Source organism: Notechis scutatus, chromosome 2 (assembly GCF_049901735.1).
Source record: "Notechis scutatus isolate UNSWTSFEM ecotype Mainland chromosome 2, rNotScu1.2, whole genome shotgun sequence".
Classification (NCBI taxonomy): Eukaryota; Metazoa; Chordata; class Lepidosauria; order Squamata; family Elapidae; genus Notechis; species Notechis scutatus.
Genome location: NC_142010.1, coordinates 171251117 through 171269591, shown reverse-complemented (window position 1 = coordinate 171269591; position 18475 = coordinate 171251117). Strand labels below are relative to the sequence as shown.

General features: G+C 40.5%; 1 protein-coding gene across 2 annotated transcripts in view; it reads right to left on the bottom strand.

The window, feature by feature from the left end:
- Window positions 1–18475, bottom strand: part of LOC113415502 (stimulated by retinoic acid gene 6 protein-like) — a 49519-nt gene that overhangs the window by 9080 nt on the left and 21964 nt on the right. For both annotated transcript variants that reach the window (XM_026672937.2, XM_087957396.1), the window contains 7 exons: window positions 13894–13942; window positions 12760–12885; window positions 8640–8710; window positions 7428–7539; window positions 6010–6151; window positions 3057–3132; window positions 2227–2308 (listed from right to left, as the gene is read on the bottom strand). In XM_026672937.2, coding sequence (XP_026528722.2) covers window positions 2227–2308; window positions 3057–3132; window positions 6010–6151; window positions 7428–7539; window positions 8640–8710; window positions 12760–12885; window positions 13894–13942 — 658 coding nt within the window. The remainder of the gene's footprint in view (window positions 1–2226; window positions 2309–3056; window positions 3133–6009; window positions 6152–7427; window positions 7540–8639; window positions 8711–12759; window positions 12886–13893; window positions 13943–18475) is intronic.

Genomic DNA, 18475 nt, shown 5'->3' with positions numbered 1-18475 from the left:
CTATGGAACTGAAAGGCAAAGAGGATCTGTCAGCCTTCAAGATTTTCTCCCTTTGCTTTGCATCTTTCGGCTGTCATAACTAACGGAGGGAGGAGGGGGGAATGGTTATGGGAAGTGAGCTGGAGGTGTTACAAACCAGAACAGTATAAGCTGGGAGGGGTACATTCTTGCTTAGGTTTCTATCCTATGCTATGCGCAGCTGCAACCCTTTATCAAACTATGTCAAGGTCAACGGACAGAAGCCTCATCACTACCTGAAGATGCCCACATGATGATATACACAACTTTTAATTGGATGAGCCAATTGAACTATTGGGGGTGGGAACGTTGCCATTACTTTGTAGATGTGATTTACGCGCCCATTTTCTCAGCTTCAGAATTCTTTTGTTGCTACCGCTTGATTTCCAGTAAAAGATATCTTTTCTCTGATTACAGGAGTCTAAGTATTTCTCTCTTGGATTTTGAATGGAGCACCAGCTGACATTATTCTGAATCTCCACATTACCAGCCCACCCGGAGAATTAATAAATTTTCTTCCGAGGGGGTCTGTCAAATCCAGCCAGCGACCAAGAAGACCTGGGAGCAACTGGAGGACAAGATTCTCTGCTGCTGGAGGAAGCAGGGGAACCGACTTGTTAGCAGAACTAAATCTTGGGGAAAAACCAGCTGTAAAACCCAAATGGTCCCTGGGAGTCAGTTGGAAGGATCCTGAGGAAAAGCCTCCTCCAGGAGTGACCACTACCCGTCGGCGTGGAAGAGAGGAGCCATGGCAGGAGAAGGAAAGAAAGAATTTTTTACTAACTCAAGCCATGCATCTTCTAAATGAAGCTATCGGAGAACCTCAAACTGATCAAAGGTATGAGGGAGGGAGAATACTATGCGACATGGGAAAGGTGGTACAAATGGGCAGGCATGATATTCCCCTCTGAAAAAAAAATCGGGGCCGGCCAAAAGAGACCCCCCCCCACCGCGCGCCAAGAAATCGCTGCCCAGCTCCCTTTTCCTGCCGCTCAGCGGCCTCCGCTGGCACCGCCCGCCCGCCCGGGCTCCGCTCGCACCGCCCACCCGCCCGGGCTCCGCTCGCACCGCCCGTCCGCCCGGGCTCCGCCGCACCGCCCGTCCGCCCGGGCTCCGCCGCACCGCCCACTCGCCCGGGCTCCGCTCAGGTATCCGGCTGGGGCTGTCAGGAGTTGCTACTGCCGGCGCGGCTCATGCGGCTCCAGTCCGCGTTGCCTCGGGAAGGAAAAGGCAAAACCAGGAGCCGCTGCTGCCATTGCAAAGCGCCGCCGCGGCTCTTCCTTTTTGCCTTTCCCTTCCTGAGGCAACGCGGACTGAGCCACGCAGAGCCGCGCCAGCGGTAGCAACTCCTGACTCGGGGCCTCCAAGGGGAGGGGAACGAGGAGAAGAAGGGGGGAAAGGGGGGGCGATTCCCAAAAAAATCGGAATTCCGATTTTAATCAGAAGAATATCATGTCTGATGGGTGAAGGATAAGGATAGAACTAATGTATAGTCACAAAATAAGAAACATGTATATACAATGACACAATAACTGTTAATGGAAATGAGATTTTTGTATTTTTTGTTTTTAAGGAATTAAAAAAAAATTAAAAAAGAGAAAACAAACTGAAGTGGAATTTGGACAAGGTGGAGTTATTGTGGTTCTGGGGACTAGACTTCAGGATTTCAGAAATATGCCAGAAAATTATGAAGTCATGTTTCCCCTTAAAGATTAAATTCACAGCTTAAAGATCATCCCATAACTGGAACTGAGCCTGGACAATCATGCAGTACTGATATCTGAAGAAAAATCAAAGTCATACTTGATGTGCCCCCTTTGGGATAAAAACTATATCTGAAGAAAAATCAAAGTCATACTTGATGTGCCCCCTTTGGGATAAAAACTATCTGGCATGAGTTGATTGATAGACTGGTAACTTCAACAATATCACATTGCCTCTATGTCAAAATAGTTGCACTGGCTATGAGCTACTCTTTTGAATTCAGTGCACCCTGCTCATTATATGTATGAAGACTAACATGCTTTGGGCACGTCGTATTTTGCAGGTCCTACCACATTTTTGGCTAACATTTAAGAACTATTTTTGCTTTCTTCCATGCATATTTTCCATAGCTAAATAAAAGGCCATTATAATTATTTATGCTTTATTTTGCCTTGTAGCCCACAACCCCAATCAGTAGTACTTTTTTGAATGCTGATAACTCACCACGCTTTGAGAAGATGACACTTTCATAGATTCTGACACAAGTAGGTACCTTTTGCCTGCTCTCAACAGTTTAATTTGTTTTCTAGGAGCAAAAAATATAAATATAAATGAGTGTGTGTGTGTGTGTGTGTGTGTGTGTATGTATGTGTATGTATATGTATAAAGGCACACACCTTTATATGCATAAAGGCACACACTTGTATATACACACTTATATACAATACAAACTCTTCCATATTGATATCTATGAAAAGGAATGAATCAAAAATGTGAATGATTTATATTGAAAGATTGGAGACTTAACAAAGTCTATTAAGGATAACTAGAAGTCCTGAATGTGAAATAGACCATCATTTGGTAGTACTGGCAGAATTCTAACCAAAAAAGGGAACAATGAACAACATTTGGGAACCATATGTGAATTTTGTACCAAGCAGAAAATGCATGTTTCTTCAGCTGATCATTGAGAAATGTATTAATATGAGAAATAAATTGTATTATACATTTCTTGATTAAGATAAAATATATAATTGACCAAATAGGCTTGAATGATGAAACCCTTTGCACAGAATATGCAGATGAAATTTGGTTGTGGAATGAATGTAGAACAATCTTCCCATTTTCATAATGTTCTTTCCCACACCCATTATTATCCACTATTACCCATGCTGATATATTAGCTTCTTGTAAATAGTGGAAAACACAGTGTGAAAATGCTACTATTCATAACTTTTTACAAAACTGGGCAACAGTGTCATAGATATTTTCAGTCATCTAATCACAGCATCAATGTTACATCTACACAAGAGTTACACAATCTATATCTGTACCTGTAGCAGGCTAAGATGTTAAATGCATATCCGATGCATGTGGCAGAAGCAATAACAGTAGTAACAATCCAAATGGCTATAAAACAAACAACATAATCTTAATTCAGAGATGATGCCCTCAAAATACTCCTCACCACGGTCTAGTCAGATAGTCATGGTAAAATACAAAATTTCCAAAATAGTCTATAAACATTCTTCAGACTCTTTTTAATTTACTTTTCCTGTTATCAAATAACATTTGGACATAGTTAAACTGATTAATTTCTTAACTGCCTGTGTCTTTTTATAACTTTGAAATGTTGTAATATTTTGTTTTTTGTTATTCAGTTATAGATATAGGCTTTATTCACCAATGTTAATGTTTAGGGTAGATGTAAATATTTCACATTCTAGCTAGACAGATGTAGTTTGCTAGTTATTGGGGTAGATCTGGACACATTCAAATCCAAATCCACAGTCGACTGTAGAAACTCACTGGTGTCTGTGGACCAGCTGTCATCTCTCAGTCCAATGTATCTCATCTGATTGCAGGATGGGTAATAAGACAAATGCAGAGAACACTAACTACTTCTTAAAGAATGACAGGATATTAATTTAACAAATATAAATAATGTATAAATGCTGTTTTAAATGTTTGTATATGTCTTTTCATTTGTCTAGATCAGGAGTCTCCAAACTTGGCAAATTTATCATCTTGGGTGGCTGTGGAATTCTGGGAGTTGAAGTCCCCAAGTCTTAAAAGTTGCTAGGTTTGGAGAGCCCTAGTCTACACCATAACATAAATGTGACTTTCTAAACCTGAAACCTCCTAATGAATCTCTAGAATAAAGAAAGGTCTGAATGATCAGAATAAAAGAAGTCCTGGGTCAGTTCACATTCTGGATCCCAGAGAGGTCGATCAACACATCCCAGAACCAAGCATGGACAAGGGGTTCTTCAACCACTGTTATTCCCTAGGGGTTGATACAAAAGTTGGCCAAAAAAAAAAAGGTCTCAAATCACAATCCCATGACCACAGGATTTTGCACCCAGTCATAAAAGTGAGCCAGGTGCCAATCACCAAAATAATGGCAACACAAGTACAGGGGTGATGTGACAGTTGTAAGCGTGAGTACGGTTGCAAGTAACTTTTTCCAAGGCCATTGTAACTATGAATGAAAAATGGTCAAAGACTACTTGTAATCAAATCCATCCAAAATCATGACTTCCCTTACCTGTTTTCACACAAAGATAAAAACAGGGAACTATTCTAACTCCCCTATCATTTCTGTTGCCTATATTTGCTCTTCTGCTGCTGCTATAATCATTTCTAAACACTTACTCACACTAGAAAGGCCAAACAAACACCTGAGTCTTTTAGGGAATGAAACCTAAGGGAAAAAAAGATTTCTGGTCAGTTAAAAACTCCTTACAACTCATTTTCAGGTCAATGCTACAGCCATAGGTTTTGAAAGGCAATTATATTTTGCTATCAGAACTGTAGCCACATAAAGCTATCTAACAGAGAAAAGTATAAAAGGATTTATTACCAGGGGTGGGATTCTATGTGGTTGGACCGGTTCTCTAGAAATTCTATAGAACCGGTTGTTACAATTCTGCACAGTTTGGAGAACCTGCCAATTGTGCCACTGGCTGCCCAGCCCCTCCCCTCCCCTCCCCTCCCCACCCACTCACTCCTTAGCTGGCATGCGTGCCATCCAACTTGTCTGCTCCTAATTTTTGGCAACTTGCGATTTTTCCTTCCCTCTGACCATCAGCTGTTCTGACTATCAGCTGTGCCGGGAGATTTAGATTAGCTAGAAAACAGGCAATAGTTGGAGCTGAACCTTCCTTAGGCCTGAAGCTTCTATTTTTCAGTGCAGACTCAGGTAGCAGATTGCAGAATGGTAGGTGTCTGAGGGAATCTGTGATTCTGGGAGCAACTCAATCTGCCTGCCTGCTTTGCCTGATTTTGGGTAAAAGTTGCTCTTTTTTATTTAAAAAATCAATATTTACAGAAATACTTACATACAAGCTATGCCCAGCCAGTTACATGACCACCAAGCCACACCCAGAAATTAGGCCACGCCAACAGAACTGGTTATTAAGAAATTTGAATCCCACCCATTTATTACCTCAAAGACCAAGGAAATCTGACAAAAAAAGTTCTGTTGAACATTTGCTAGTCATTGTTTAAAGACAAAAATAAACCAGCCTAATGACTGCAACTAAATAGCAGAAATTTCCAGTGCAAGTAAGTAATTACCTTATATGACTCTATATCTTCTTGCTTTCATCCTATACTCTTTAATATAATTGCCATCTACCTTAAAATATATACATTTTAATTATTCCCTGCCAGCATGGATATTGAAAAAAGAATACATTCTCTTCCTTCCAGCTGGAAAATGCTAATACAGTAGGAAATGTGGATGGGAAAACTTTAGGAAAGAAATTTAGCTTATATTTGAGGGTTTGTCAATCTCTGACCAGAGCACGGGATTATGAACATATTTATTTTATTTGTATGAAATTAATATTTTTGTATTCAAAGAGTCCTTACAGCAGTGGATATAGAGGGCCAATGGAGAATATAACACCTTCTCCTGAGAAGCCATTTTTCTACTCTACTGAAGAAATGGTGGCCTTCTCCTTTTAGCTTAGCAAACCATGCTGGGTTCCAAAAAGGAAGGTGGTTTTGCACAAAGGAGAAGCTTCTTTTCTTCAAGTTCAATTTTAGAGACTTGAAGTTACAGCCCTCCATAAAGGGCATTTTCCAACCTAGCTGCTCTTCCTCCCATTGTGAAAAGAAAGAATGGAGCTATGTGCTGTTTTTTCCCCCCTTCAAGCACTATCAGGTTTTTGTTTAGGGACAACATTATTAGAAGTTTGTCATTCTCTTTTTCAATGCAACTGGTACATTATACCGCCCATGGAAAAGTAATGGTATAGTCACAAAATATTATGCCTTTACCTTCTAAGACACGAATAAACTCTTCAAAGTCTTGGACCCATGATGCATCTCCCGAAACTGAAAAGGCTTCTTCGAAGAAATTATGCAGTGCTTTGAGTGCTGTGATAAGTGATTTGATCAAAAAAAATTCAAACCCAATAAACTGGAAGAGAAATGAAAGATAATGATGCAGAAAAATGTCTGAAGTGAAAATTATAAGATAATAATACATACCTTTAGGGACTCCCATTAGTTCAGAATGCGTTCACAATTGACCTGTAGACCTTCACACCTACAGTAATTTAAGTTGGGGGAGATCTGTTAGCTAAATCCCTCAACAGGAATAGATCCCATCTGTTAAGAGGTGTGTGTGTGTGTGTGTGTAATGTGTAACTTGTGTGTAAAATGAGTAACTTGATTGTCATCACTCTTGATTTTATTTTGTTTGTGCTCAGGACAAACCATGCAAAGCTAGCTTCTTCTCTGGATTCACCATCTTAATCAACATCTTAGATGAAATTTCCTTTGTTGATTAAGAGAAAATGTTCCTTTGTTCATACTTCCCTTCCTGGAGCCTAATCCTTTCTTCAACTGTAATGTTTATTTTTATTTACTGTTAACATACTCTAAAGACTAGTTTACAAAGATAGTTTTGGTGCCAATTTTTGTTGTACGTGTCATGAGACCCATATCTCTCCAAGGGCTCATTCTGCCCTGTGATCCATTACTGGCAGAAAGGGGAAGGCATTTTTCCCTTTGCCTTGTTTCTATAACCTGACCAACGACAGGAAAGGATGTGGCAACACAAGCTAATTGAAGGTCATAATTCCTGCATCTTCCCAGACTATCCTGGTTGGTGGGCAGGCAAAATCTTTATACAGGAATCTGTGCTACTTCAAGTACAGTAAATAACTTGGCTTTGTTGTGTTCACATAGCTTATATTAATACAAGATATAATATTAAGATACAATATAGTTTGTGTCTTAATTGTTACATAAAGCCAAGTAATTGTGATTGTCAAATACAAGAAGTATGGTTATTCAGCAAAGCATGTTTAAAACAAATGTTGCTTGGCTTGATGGATGAACTTAATCTGCCACAAATAGCATTGCACATGACTACTACAATCCTCGATTAAAGCTGTATGAGAATATATCTAGAAATTAATTTCTAATTGATCTTTCCTTTAACAAATAAGATTCTACTTCTAGGAGTTTATCCTCTTATTCACCATTTCCCCAAAAATAAGACCTATCCCAAAAATAATGTTGCTCAGCATGCAAAATATAGCATGCACTACAGCTTAGCTTCAATGATCAACGCTTTGGACTACAGATAACAGCTGATCCCCAGAATGCTTTCAGTGCAAGATGATTTGATTGGACCAAAAGCAGCAGTGATTTCCTTGCTGAAAGCATCATGCATTGCCTTGCCTTACCATGTAAAGACATAGGAACATAACGACAATTGTGCTGATTAATCTGCTGGGGAATTTAAAGTAGGGGTCCCATTGATACAACTTTCTCTGAAACCAGTTTTTCTGGGGATTCCTGTTGGTAGATAAAAATATAGGGGTGTTAAGTAACAACAACAAAAACAAAACAAAACAGGCCATTCTCCAAAGCTGCTTTGCGTATGATAGAAGAAAGTCCATTTCCTTTATTTCTCTGAATTTGAAATTACCATTGCTATTTGGCCTAGTTCTATCAACAGAACCCTTATTGCCAGGGTCTTTATCCCTCAATGTGGCTGGATTGTAGATGATAGGAATGAATGAGAATAAAAAACAATGAACAGGATATGGGTGACCAACATGCTCTATTTTTCCCCAAACTAGTTTTCCCCAGTATCTCCGTTTGTGAACTCCCCTCCCAGCTTCCAGCAAGCAAAGTCAATGGAGAAGATGGCAGGGAAGGTTGCAGGTTGCTCTGTTAAGTCACTCTCATCCTCTCCTTCCAAGGGACACTCGTACATATTCACCCACACAGCAAAAGCCACCCCAGCCTCACTGCACTTGCGCCATATCTTGCTTTCTTTCTAGCCTGATTTGGTCCATTTGGGACTCACCCAACAACCTCATTTAATGACGGCAATGGGGAGTGCTGGATTGTTATTGCTAAGGGGTGTAATCACATGATATCATGCTTTACAACCACCATGACTCAGTGATGTAAACTCCAATCCCAATTACTCTCATTAGTTGAGGATTACCTATAAGCAGCATTTTCAAAACATTTCTTTCTTCATCAGAATGTCATGAGAATCAAAGCTTAAAGACAACACATCACTTTGCCAGCAAGATATTGTGGGTTTTGCCGAGGATCCCAAGGTTAGCATGTTTATTCTAGGATAAGCTTTTCAGCAGGACAGTCCATATGCTCACAGGCATACCTGCAGCTGATGTCTATATTGAATTCAAATCAAACCTTAAGCCAGAATACACTGACTAACCATTAGGGATCCATGGAATTCCAGATGCTTTTCAGCTAATGTTATCATTTTATGGAATATGAGCCTAACTATTGCTCTGTTGACAGAAAGATTTTGCTCCTATTGGTATTAGCCAATTATCTGACACTTGAAAAAAAGAAAAAAGAATTATCAGACTACGTCAAAGCAAAAATGTCTCCAAGGACAAAATGATCCTCACCCAAGCACAGGCTTTCTCAGCAACTGCTGGACATACTGCAACTGGTGTTGTTCCATAAGAGAATCTTTGTCCTGTATAGTAAATAAAACAGCTTTACACAGAATTACAAAACGTGTGTGTGTGTGTGTAAGAGAGAGAGAGAGAGGAGGGAGGGAGGGAGGGGGGAGAGAGGGAGAGAGAGAATGAACTTTTAGGGATTAAAAAACTCAAAATGGATACATAATATTAACCCAGGTTTATTTCTGCTAGTGCATATAACTGACAAAGAGCATGATTAGACCAGAAGGTGGTATTCAACAGGTTCTGAACAGTTCTGGAGAATCAGTAGCAGGAATTTTGAGTAGTTTGGACTGGCAAATACCATCTCTGACTGGCCCCGCCTCCATCTATTCTCTGCCTCCCAAGTCTCAGCTGATTGGCTGGGTCTTCTTTTGTTGCCCTGCACAGGAGAACAGAGCTGGAAAGCAGGTTAGTGGGGTGGGAAGAGTGGGAATGGGGATTTTGCAATAACCTTTCCCCAGGAGTAAGGAGGGAATAGGGATTTTACAATATCCTTCCCTTGCCACGCCCACGAAGCCATGCCCACAGAACTGGTAGTAAAAAAAATTTGAATCCCACCACTGAGTTAGACCCACTGCAGATAATGCAATGTGCCTAGCTGAATTGTTTATTCAGAGCATATCAAGTGACTTAACATACTTCTTGTGCTTTTAACTGATACCTCAGGAAGCTGTCATGGAAGTACAGTAGACCTTAAAGCCAAAAAAGCCAATATGGCACCAATGAGCAGAGCTCATTTTAAGAACCCACAGGCTTCTGAGTGTGATTATAACATCTTATAAAAACATTAGAATGGATGTTTAGGCTGGATTATAACCGTGGGAGGCCTTGCGATAATTGGTCTCCCATCTTTTCTGCTGCTACCATCTGTGTTAGGGAAGGTTTAACATCAAAAAAGAATAAAGCCATATAAAAGTTGCCTGTCCATCCAGGGCATTGTTGAAATAATGCTGAAGGTGAACATTTTGGATATCCCTGAAAATATTAGAGTGTTGGCCTTACTTCAATGTCCTACAATTGCACAAGAAAAGATACATTTTTTCCAGGGGAGTCTTAAAAGTATCTTCTTTGTAATAATGCCAAAAGTGATTATACATACTGTAGTCTGGATGAAAGTTTTCCTTAGTTTGGGAAATGTCATGAGGTAATTGGTCATTCCCCAGAAACCCTTTTCCCTATTTCCCTAAACTATTTATCTTGATCTGAATTTTGATATCATTTGCAAGTAGTCCTTGCTTACCAACTCCTCATTTAGCTACTGTTCAGAGTTACGATAGCACTGAACAAATGAGATGATTGGTCCTCATAGTTGTGGCCATCACAGCATCCCCACAGTCAAGTGGTTGTGATTCCAGTGCTGTGCAACTGGCTCTTAACATGCACTGCAGCATCCTGTGGTCACGCGATTGCCATTTGTGACCTTAACTGTTGGCTTTCAAAAGCAAAGCCCATGAAGATGCTGGCAGGAGGTCACAAATGGCAAATTTTCAGTCCAAATTACTGTCATTAAGTGAGGACTACTTGTAGTTTCTATAGGAGTGTATGTTCGGCATGTAATCTTATCTCAACAATTTAACCCTAGTGTTTATTTGATGAGATTGTTCCAGCTTAGGTGGCAGTCATCAGCTATTATTAATGGGACTAAGCCCAAGGAGAAGAAGTGGAGTTTTAACTAGTAATTTAACATTAACCTAACTTCACTTTTTGGCATCCCAGGTTCTAACCTAAGAAGAGCATTGGAAACAACAAGTAGAATCCTCAAAAATTTAGTCTGATCTGCCTCAGGATAATTTCTCTCAGCATTGAGCTCCAACATTCAGACAAGTGTATAACGTGGAACAATTTCAAAGTAGCTGAAATTAATTAATCTCTGCTGTCTGAGGAGTTAGATGAAAGGTCTCCAAAAAGAGAGGGAATAGTTTCACAAGAAGAAATTATTACAATTAGCAGATCAAGCAACACTCTTGAGTGCAAAATGTGGACAGATGGTAGGAGATAGTCAGGCTGAGCCCAAGGGGGAGCGGGTCAAATGCATCATCAGCCTCGAGTCCCTTTGAGATCTAAGTCCAGCCTATCTTGAATTCCATTGACTCTCATCTACCATCAATTTGCTTTGATTGTTAGTAGTTCAGATTCTTGTAGAGAAATTAAGTTTGCAATAGACCTACATATTCACTGAACTGCCTGGACTCCTGATTTCCCACACTTGACATGGATGGATCCAGTTAACCACAAGGCTATTATAGAATTTCCTAGCACATGCTCGTTATAAAATATATCTATATAAATATATAAATATAAAATATAGGCTAACACAAGCATTATTCCCTTATTAGTATTATTCTAGATATTTCCTTATTCCTACAACTTGCATATCTACAATGAAGTTTGCGATATAAGCATGGGATAGAAAAGCATAGAACTATTATTGTTTAGAGATAATTAATGTATAATTAATTATAAGATTGAGATTGTTTTATATTTCAGCAGCACAATGGCAAACTTTGCACCTACTTTGAAACTTAATCACATAAATGTTTTCTTCAAAACTATTCCACTTTTGCGCTCATGTGAGAAGCACCAAGGTACGTCTAGGTGAAAAGAATCAGATACTGACATCACCGTTGCCCTGGGGACACCCAGTTGGGGGCTCTTTCCATGTCCCTGGCAGGAGGTGGAGTGAAGCACAAGAGCTCAACCCCACCCACAGCAGCACTCGCATCTCAAACGTGGGCTTGCTAACCTCCTGCCCAGCACCCCAACCATTCCAGATACCATGTTCCAACATTGAGATTAATATTGATCCCTACCTGCTACATACATGATTACTTATTAATGGCTTATAATATGAAATGTATACTATTAAAATATTTGTTTTTATTTATTTATATCCTGCCTTTATTATTTTTATAAAAACTCAAGGCAGTGAACATGCCTAATCATCTTTCTTCCTCCTATTTTCGCTACAACAACACTGTGTGGGGGTTGGGCTGAGAGAAAGTGATGGGCTCAGAGACACCCAGCCAGCTTTCATGCCTAAAGCAGATCAAAAACTCAGTCTTTAGGTATGAAAGCTGGCTGGGTGTCTTGGTTTCTAACCTGGTGCTTTAACCACTAGACGAAATCAGCTGTTTGATACATAAAAGAGCTTATTAATTTCATGGAAAAGTAAGTTAAGTTAAGTTAAGTTAAGTTAAGTTAAGGTATGATATGGTATGGTATGGTACAGTATGAGGAGAGGAGAGGAGAGGAGAGAATTGGCAGTGTATGATTGGACACACAATTTTCAAAAAAGGTGACCCTTACTTGGTTGAAAACTACAGACCAATCTCATTGTGTTGTGTTACGTGCAAAGTTATGGAATCAATTATTAATCAATGCATTATCTTCCACCTAGTCTAACAACTTACTCCCCAATAAACAATCTCCAGAATTTCCCAGCCCGCACGAAAAACACTGATCTATAAGGCTTGGAAAACTATCAAGAATTGGAGAGTGTGGTTAAATCTTAGAAGACATGAGAATATCTGGCTATGGAAATCAAATCAATTATTAAGTCTTCCAAAAATGTGGAAATTTTTGACCAAATTTGAAATGTTACCATTTTATGCTTACAATACTGATTATAGGCAGGGAGGTTAGTAATTTTATGTTTATTTTACTGTGATTGTAGACCATCACAACTGTACTTCTGTATTTCTCTAGGCAGTTAATAAACCTAAATAAATCTAGAAAACCATAATAACATTCATTAAAAACAGTGAAACTAGCAGATAGCAGGTGACGCATAATCTCTATTTCCAAACTCTTGTAGAAGTAACCATTTTTTACCTACTTTAAATGGCCAAAATAGTAAGAAAGGGATAAGATCACCAGACATGTTCTCATTTCTTAAATCAGTGAGTCTGGTTTAATAATTAGCTTATTTCACAATTCTTTTTCTAGGTTTGTCTTTGGTATTCAATCACATTTAAAGAACTTTCCTTTCATTGGAGTACAATCAAATAATCCAAATGAAGTAATTAAAAGAGAGGACTTCAATGCTGCTATAAATACTCACATTTTGGTTCCATACAGATGAAACTCTCACTGCTTTCACAAATTTAAAAAGGAAACGTCCTAGCAGAAGGAACAGGAACAGCAAGGATGGCCACTTCAGAATTACTTCCGTGTACTTTCCAAAAAACTAGGCATGGAAAGCAGAATTACCAATAAAGTTGATCCACTCTTCTTCCTTCCCTGTGTAAATTCAACTTAAGTTATGCGGTAAATTAACTGTAGTGAACACTGAAGCTTGACTTGAGGTTCATACCAGAAATCTTGGCTCTTCAGGGGAAGGACCAGAGGTGGTATGCTACCGCTTCAGCTGAACCAGTAGTAAAAAAAAAAAAGCCTCCAATGATCAGCCGAGAGGATAAAGAAAAGCGCAGGATCGGCCCCACCTCCGCGCTTTTCTCTTCTTTATCCTCTCAGCTGATTGGTGCTGAAGGCCTCAGCTGGTGTCTGGAAAGCTGCATGCATGTGTTAGGTGCGCATGCGCAATCACCAAACCAGTAGTGGAACAGGTAGGATCCCACTGCTGGGAAGGACTTTATTCAGCCACAAAGGCCAAGTTTGTTTTAATCTTGTGATCTAATGGGAAAGATATGCATAGAAAGCATAATAGATTTTCTATAGACCTAACCATAGCTTACACCATATATTTTTTTGTGCATGGTGCTCAGGGGATTTTTCTCCAGCAGCAAGCCAGTAACCTGCTAAATTTTCATTAGATTGATGCACTGAATGCCTTTAAGTCAGGGGTGTCAAAAGCCCGTGCTCCAGATACGGCCCATGGGATGCTTAGATTTGGCCCGTGGGCCCGCCCTGGAAACAGTGAAGGACCAGCCCATGGTGCCTCTACCAGCAAAAACAGAGCTCGGGAGGACCGTGTGCAGCCTGCCCAGGCTCCATTTTCGACTGCAACAGCCTCCTGGAGCCCTCTGCCAGTGAAAATGAAGCCCAGGAGGATGATGCGGTTGAAAACGAAGCCTCGATGAATGACCTCGAGCTGGCCACGCCCCCTCCCCCAGCCCCCCAAGGTCAAACACTACTCTGATGTGCCCCTCAATGAAATTGAGTTTGACACCCCGCCTTAAGTGAACCTCCAATTACCATTGTAAAACAGTAATAGTTGTCAAAAATAAATACGTACATTGTCATTAGGAGAGCAGTCTAAAATGTCAAAGATCGTGGCAACTGCCCTGTAAAATACATGGAGTTATTAGTTTCATAAATTAGCAGTAGAAACGATAGAATACATACATATGGTTACATATTTGTACTACTTGTTAAGCCAAACCTCTGATGCCCCATATTCAAATCAGATCCAACATCAACATCACTCATCACTTTCATACTGTTTCTTTGATTTCTGTATTATTGGTGAAATCTGACTAGAAAATTTCAGGAATTAACTGGAAAGTTCTGTTTAGAAAAAGACATTCTTGCATGAAAACAGATCTTCACTGGCAATGGTAAAGTTCTAACATTAAAGGTAACCCATACCCCTTCCTTAACAGGCGTGGGGGCTCAGCAGCTTAAAAGACACCAGAGAAGATCTATACTGTGGAGGTTCAAACCCTAGCACCATGTGACAGAATGAGTTCCCATCACTTGCCTCAGCTTCTGCCAACCTAGCAGTTCAAATGCATGTAAATGCAAGTAGATTAATAGGTACCACTTTTATGGGAAGGTTACAGCACTCCATGTTTCCCTGGATGCTCTGCACTGTGGCATGATGTCATGCTGACCATATGACCATGATAATCTTCTTCAGACAGTGCTGGCTCAATAGCCTAGAAATGGAGGTGAATGCTGTCCCCTAAAAATCGGCTAATGACTAGCAGAGGAAAATCCTCAGGGTCTCCTTTACCTTTTTTTACCTTCACTAATGGATGCTTCCAATGCAACTTTCATCTCTTAATCCCCACTGTCATTAGATCTCGCTACCTTTCAGCAATATAGAAAACAGGAAGATGCTGAAAGAGCAACAATGGTTTATTGCTTTGATTTTTCCCGTGTTCTTAGAAATCTTTTTTCTTAATACATTCCATTCAATATGCTAAATTATTTATTAATATCTGGATATTTGTGTTATAATTAATATGCTTTGCATATGGATCACTGAAACTATCTTGATTTTCTTATTGGCAGTATATGTTTGCTATGGACTTATTTTCCCTTTGACTTCTGTACTTTTGTATTTTCAGTATTCATCCCAACTGTTTCCATCCTTTGACACCAGGGATACTATGAGCCAACAGCTTGAGCAGGGTTCACAGTATGGTCTGGCGTGCTACCCATTCTCTTCATGATCTATTTTCCTTGTTCTGGGAGGAGGCTTCATGGTATCCAAAGCTGAACATCTAGATTCAGTCACAGCTTTGTTCCATATAGTATCAAACTTGTGAACTCTCGTTTCCTCTTTCCGCTATGAATAGACAGCAGTATATAAATATGTATATGAATGTGTATGTGAATATGTATGTATGTATGCATGCATGCATGCATGCATGTGTCTAAATATCTACATGTATATAGCATGACTGTATGTGTGTTATGTATGTGTATGGGTAGATATATATTTTCTTTTGAGAGCAGGCAACAGAATTTCATTTTTTATGTATGCCAGTGTGCTCATAGTAAAAAATGACAACAAAGGTTATCTTACCTTATCTTACCTTACTTTACCTTACCTTACGTTACCTAAACTGGTACTCTCTCCAGCTAAATAACATGGGAGTCCAAATCAGGAGTGTTTGACTCCTTGCCTTAACAATTCTTGGCAGTATGAAAAGAATCTCTCTGTCACGCGCACACACACACACACACTGCACACACTTCTTTAACCATTTTACATTTTGCAAAACAAAACAAATTAGCTACAAGGACAATTGCCTGGATTACCAAGACGTCATTCGTCCTGCATATAAATTCATACTTTTTTTTAACAGTTTATTTATACTATATATTTTTACATTGCATACATAAATGCTTAGTGAACAGTATATTGTCTGGATCAATACAATATATAATAATACTCTTCCCACTCTTAATTTCTACCTCTACTGTTCAATCATTTATAAAACAAGTCCCGTGTTTGAAAATATTCTGTATCTTCTTTTACTTTTACTTTTAATGTCAATCTATCCATTTCTGCACAATCTAAAAAAAATTTAATTACATCATCCTCTGTGGATGTTTCCTCATTTTCCCAGTATTGTGCATGTACAATTCTTGCTGCTGTCAAGACATGTAATATTAAATATAGATTCCCTTTATCTTACTTTTCAAGTATTATACCTAGCAAGAATATTTCTGGCTTTTAATAAGTTCATACTTGAATGTTGTGATAGTGATATGACAGCATAATTTTACAGCCAGGTCTTCTAACAGCTGCAATCAGGGTCGTAGGTATAGAAAGTACACTGCTCAAAAAAATAAAGGGAACACAAAAATAAGACATCCTAGATCTGAATGAATGAAATATTCTTATTAAATACTTTGTTCATTACATAGTTGAATGTGCTGACAACAAAATCACACAAAAATTATCAATGGAAATCAAATTTAGCAACCCATGGAGGTCTGGATTTGGAGTTACACTCAAAATTAAAGTGGAAAAAAACACGTGTGGCCTCCACGTGCCTGTATGATCTCCCTACATGCCTGGGCATGCTCCTGATGAGGTGGCAAATGGTCTCCTGAGGGATCTCCTCCCACACCTGGACTAAAGCATTCCCCAACTCCTGGACAGTCTGTGGTGCAACATGGCATTGATGGATGGAGAGAGACATGATGTCCCAGATGTGCTCAATTGGATTCAGGTCTGGGGAACGGGGGGCCAGTCCATAGCATCAATGCCTTCATCTTGCCTTCGTCTTGCAGGAACTGCTGACACACTCCAGCCACATGAGGTCTAGCATTGACTTGCATTAGGAGGAGCCCAGGGCCAACCGCACCAGCATATGGTCTCACAAGGGGTCTGAGGATCTTATCTTGGTACCTAATGGCAGTCAGGCTACCTCTGGCGAGCACATGGAGGGCTGTGCGGTCCCCTAAAGAAATGCCACCCCGCACCATTACTGACCCACTGCCAAACCGGTCATGCTGGAGGATGTTGCAGGCAGCAGAACGTTCTCCATGACATCTCCAGACCCTGTCAAGTCTGTCACATGTGCTCAGTGTGAACCTGCTTTCATCTGTGAAGAACACAGGGAGCCAGTGGCGAATGTGCCAATCTTAGTGTTCTCTGGCAAATGCCAAACGTCCTGCACGGTGTTGGGCTGTAAGCACAACCCCCACCTGTGGAGGTTGGGCCCTCATGCCACCCTCATGGAGTCTGTTTCTGACCATTTGAGCAGCCACATGCACATTTGTGGTCCGCTGGAGGTCATTTTGCAGGGCTCTGGCAGTGCTCCTCCTATCCCTCCTTGCACAAAGGCGGAGGTAGAGGTCCTGATGCTGGGTTGTTGCCCTCCTATGGCCTCCTACGGCCTCCTCCACATCTCCTGATGTACTGGCCTGTCTCTTGGTAGCGCCTCCATGCTCTGGATACTACGCTGACAGACACAGCAAACCTTCTTGCCACAGCTCGCATTGATGTGCCATCCTGGATGAGCTGCACTACCTGAGCCACTTGTGTGGGTTGTAGACTCCGTCTCATGCTACCACTAGAGTGAAAGCACCGCCAGCATTCAAAAGTGACCAAACCATCAGCCAGAAAGCATAGGAACTGAGAAGTGGTCTGTGGTCACCACCTGAAGAACCACTCCTTTATTGGGGATGTCTTGCTAACTGCCTAAGCTTTCCACCTGTTGTCTATTCCATTTGCACAACAGCATGTGAAATTGATTGTCAATCAGTGTTGCTACCTAAGTGGACAGTTTGATTTCACAGAAGTGTGATTGACTTGGAGTTACATTGTGTTGTTTAAGTGTTCCCTCTATTTTTTTGAGCAGCGTATAACTATATGCTTATGTATCAAAAGCAGAGTAAAAATAAAGACTTGCTTGAATGCAGAGATTGGAAAGTGCTTACAATATAATGCAAGAAAACTCAAATGAAAGACTCAAAGATTGAGAAATTGACTACAGAGTTTTAAATTCAGGCTGCAGGCAATGAGGTAAGATAAAGAGTTCAACAAATAGGAGAAAAGCTCACACCAATTTTGCCATTTGATCTATACCACAGCCAAGTCAGAAGAAAATGAATTTGACTACCTAAGGAAGCCCTAACCATATAGGACTAGCCCCATATATTTCATGCATTAAAGGTATTTAAGATCAGGGATGGGATTCAAATTTTTTAACAACCGGTTCTGTCGGTGTGGCTAGGTGGGCGTGGCTTGGTGGGTGTGCCATGTGACTGGGTGGGCGTGGCTTTTTCTTTTTTTGCAGCATTCCCCCCCGCCTTCTGGGCCTCAGGGAAGCCTCCTGGGCGAAGCAATAAGACAGTGAGGAGGATCCCGGCACAACTGATCATCAGAGCAATCATCAGAAAATGCAGTCAGCGATGTCGGGCATGCGCACGATGTTGCGCATGCGTGATGAGGACTAACTGAGCGGGGAGGAGAGGGGTGGGGCCAGCCAGGGACACAATTTGCCGGTTCTCCGAACTGTGCAGAATCATAACAACCGGTTTTATAGAACTGGTAGAATCCTACCGCTGTTTAAGATGTTACTCAACTGTCGGTTTTGCCACCCACAGTGTTCCACTCCCCATTCATTCTGTTT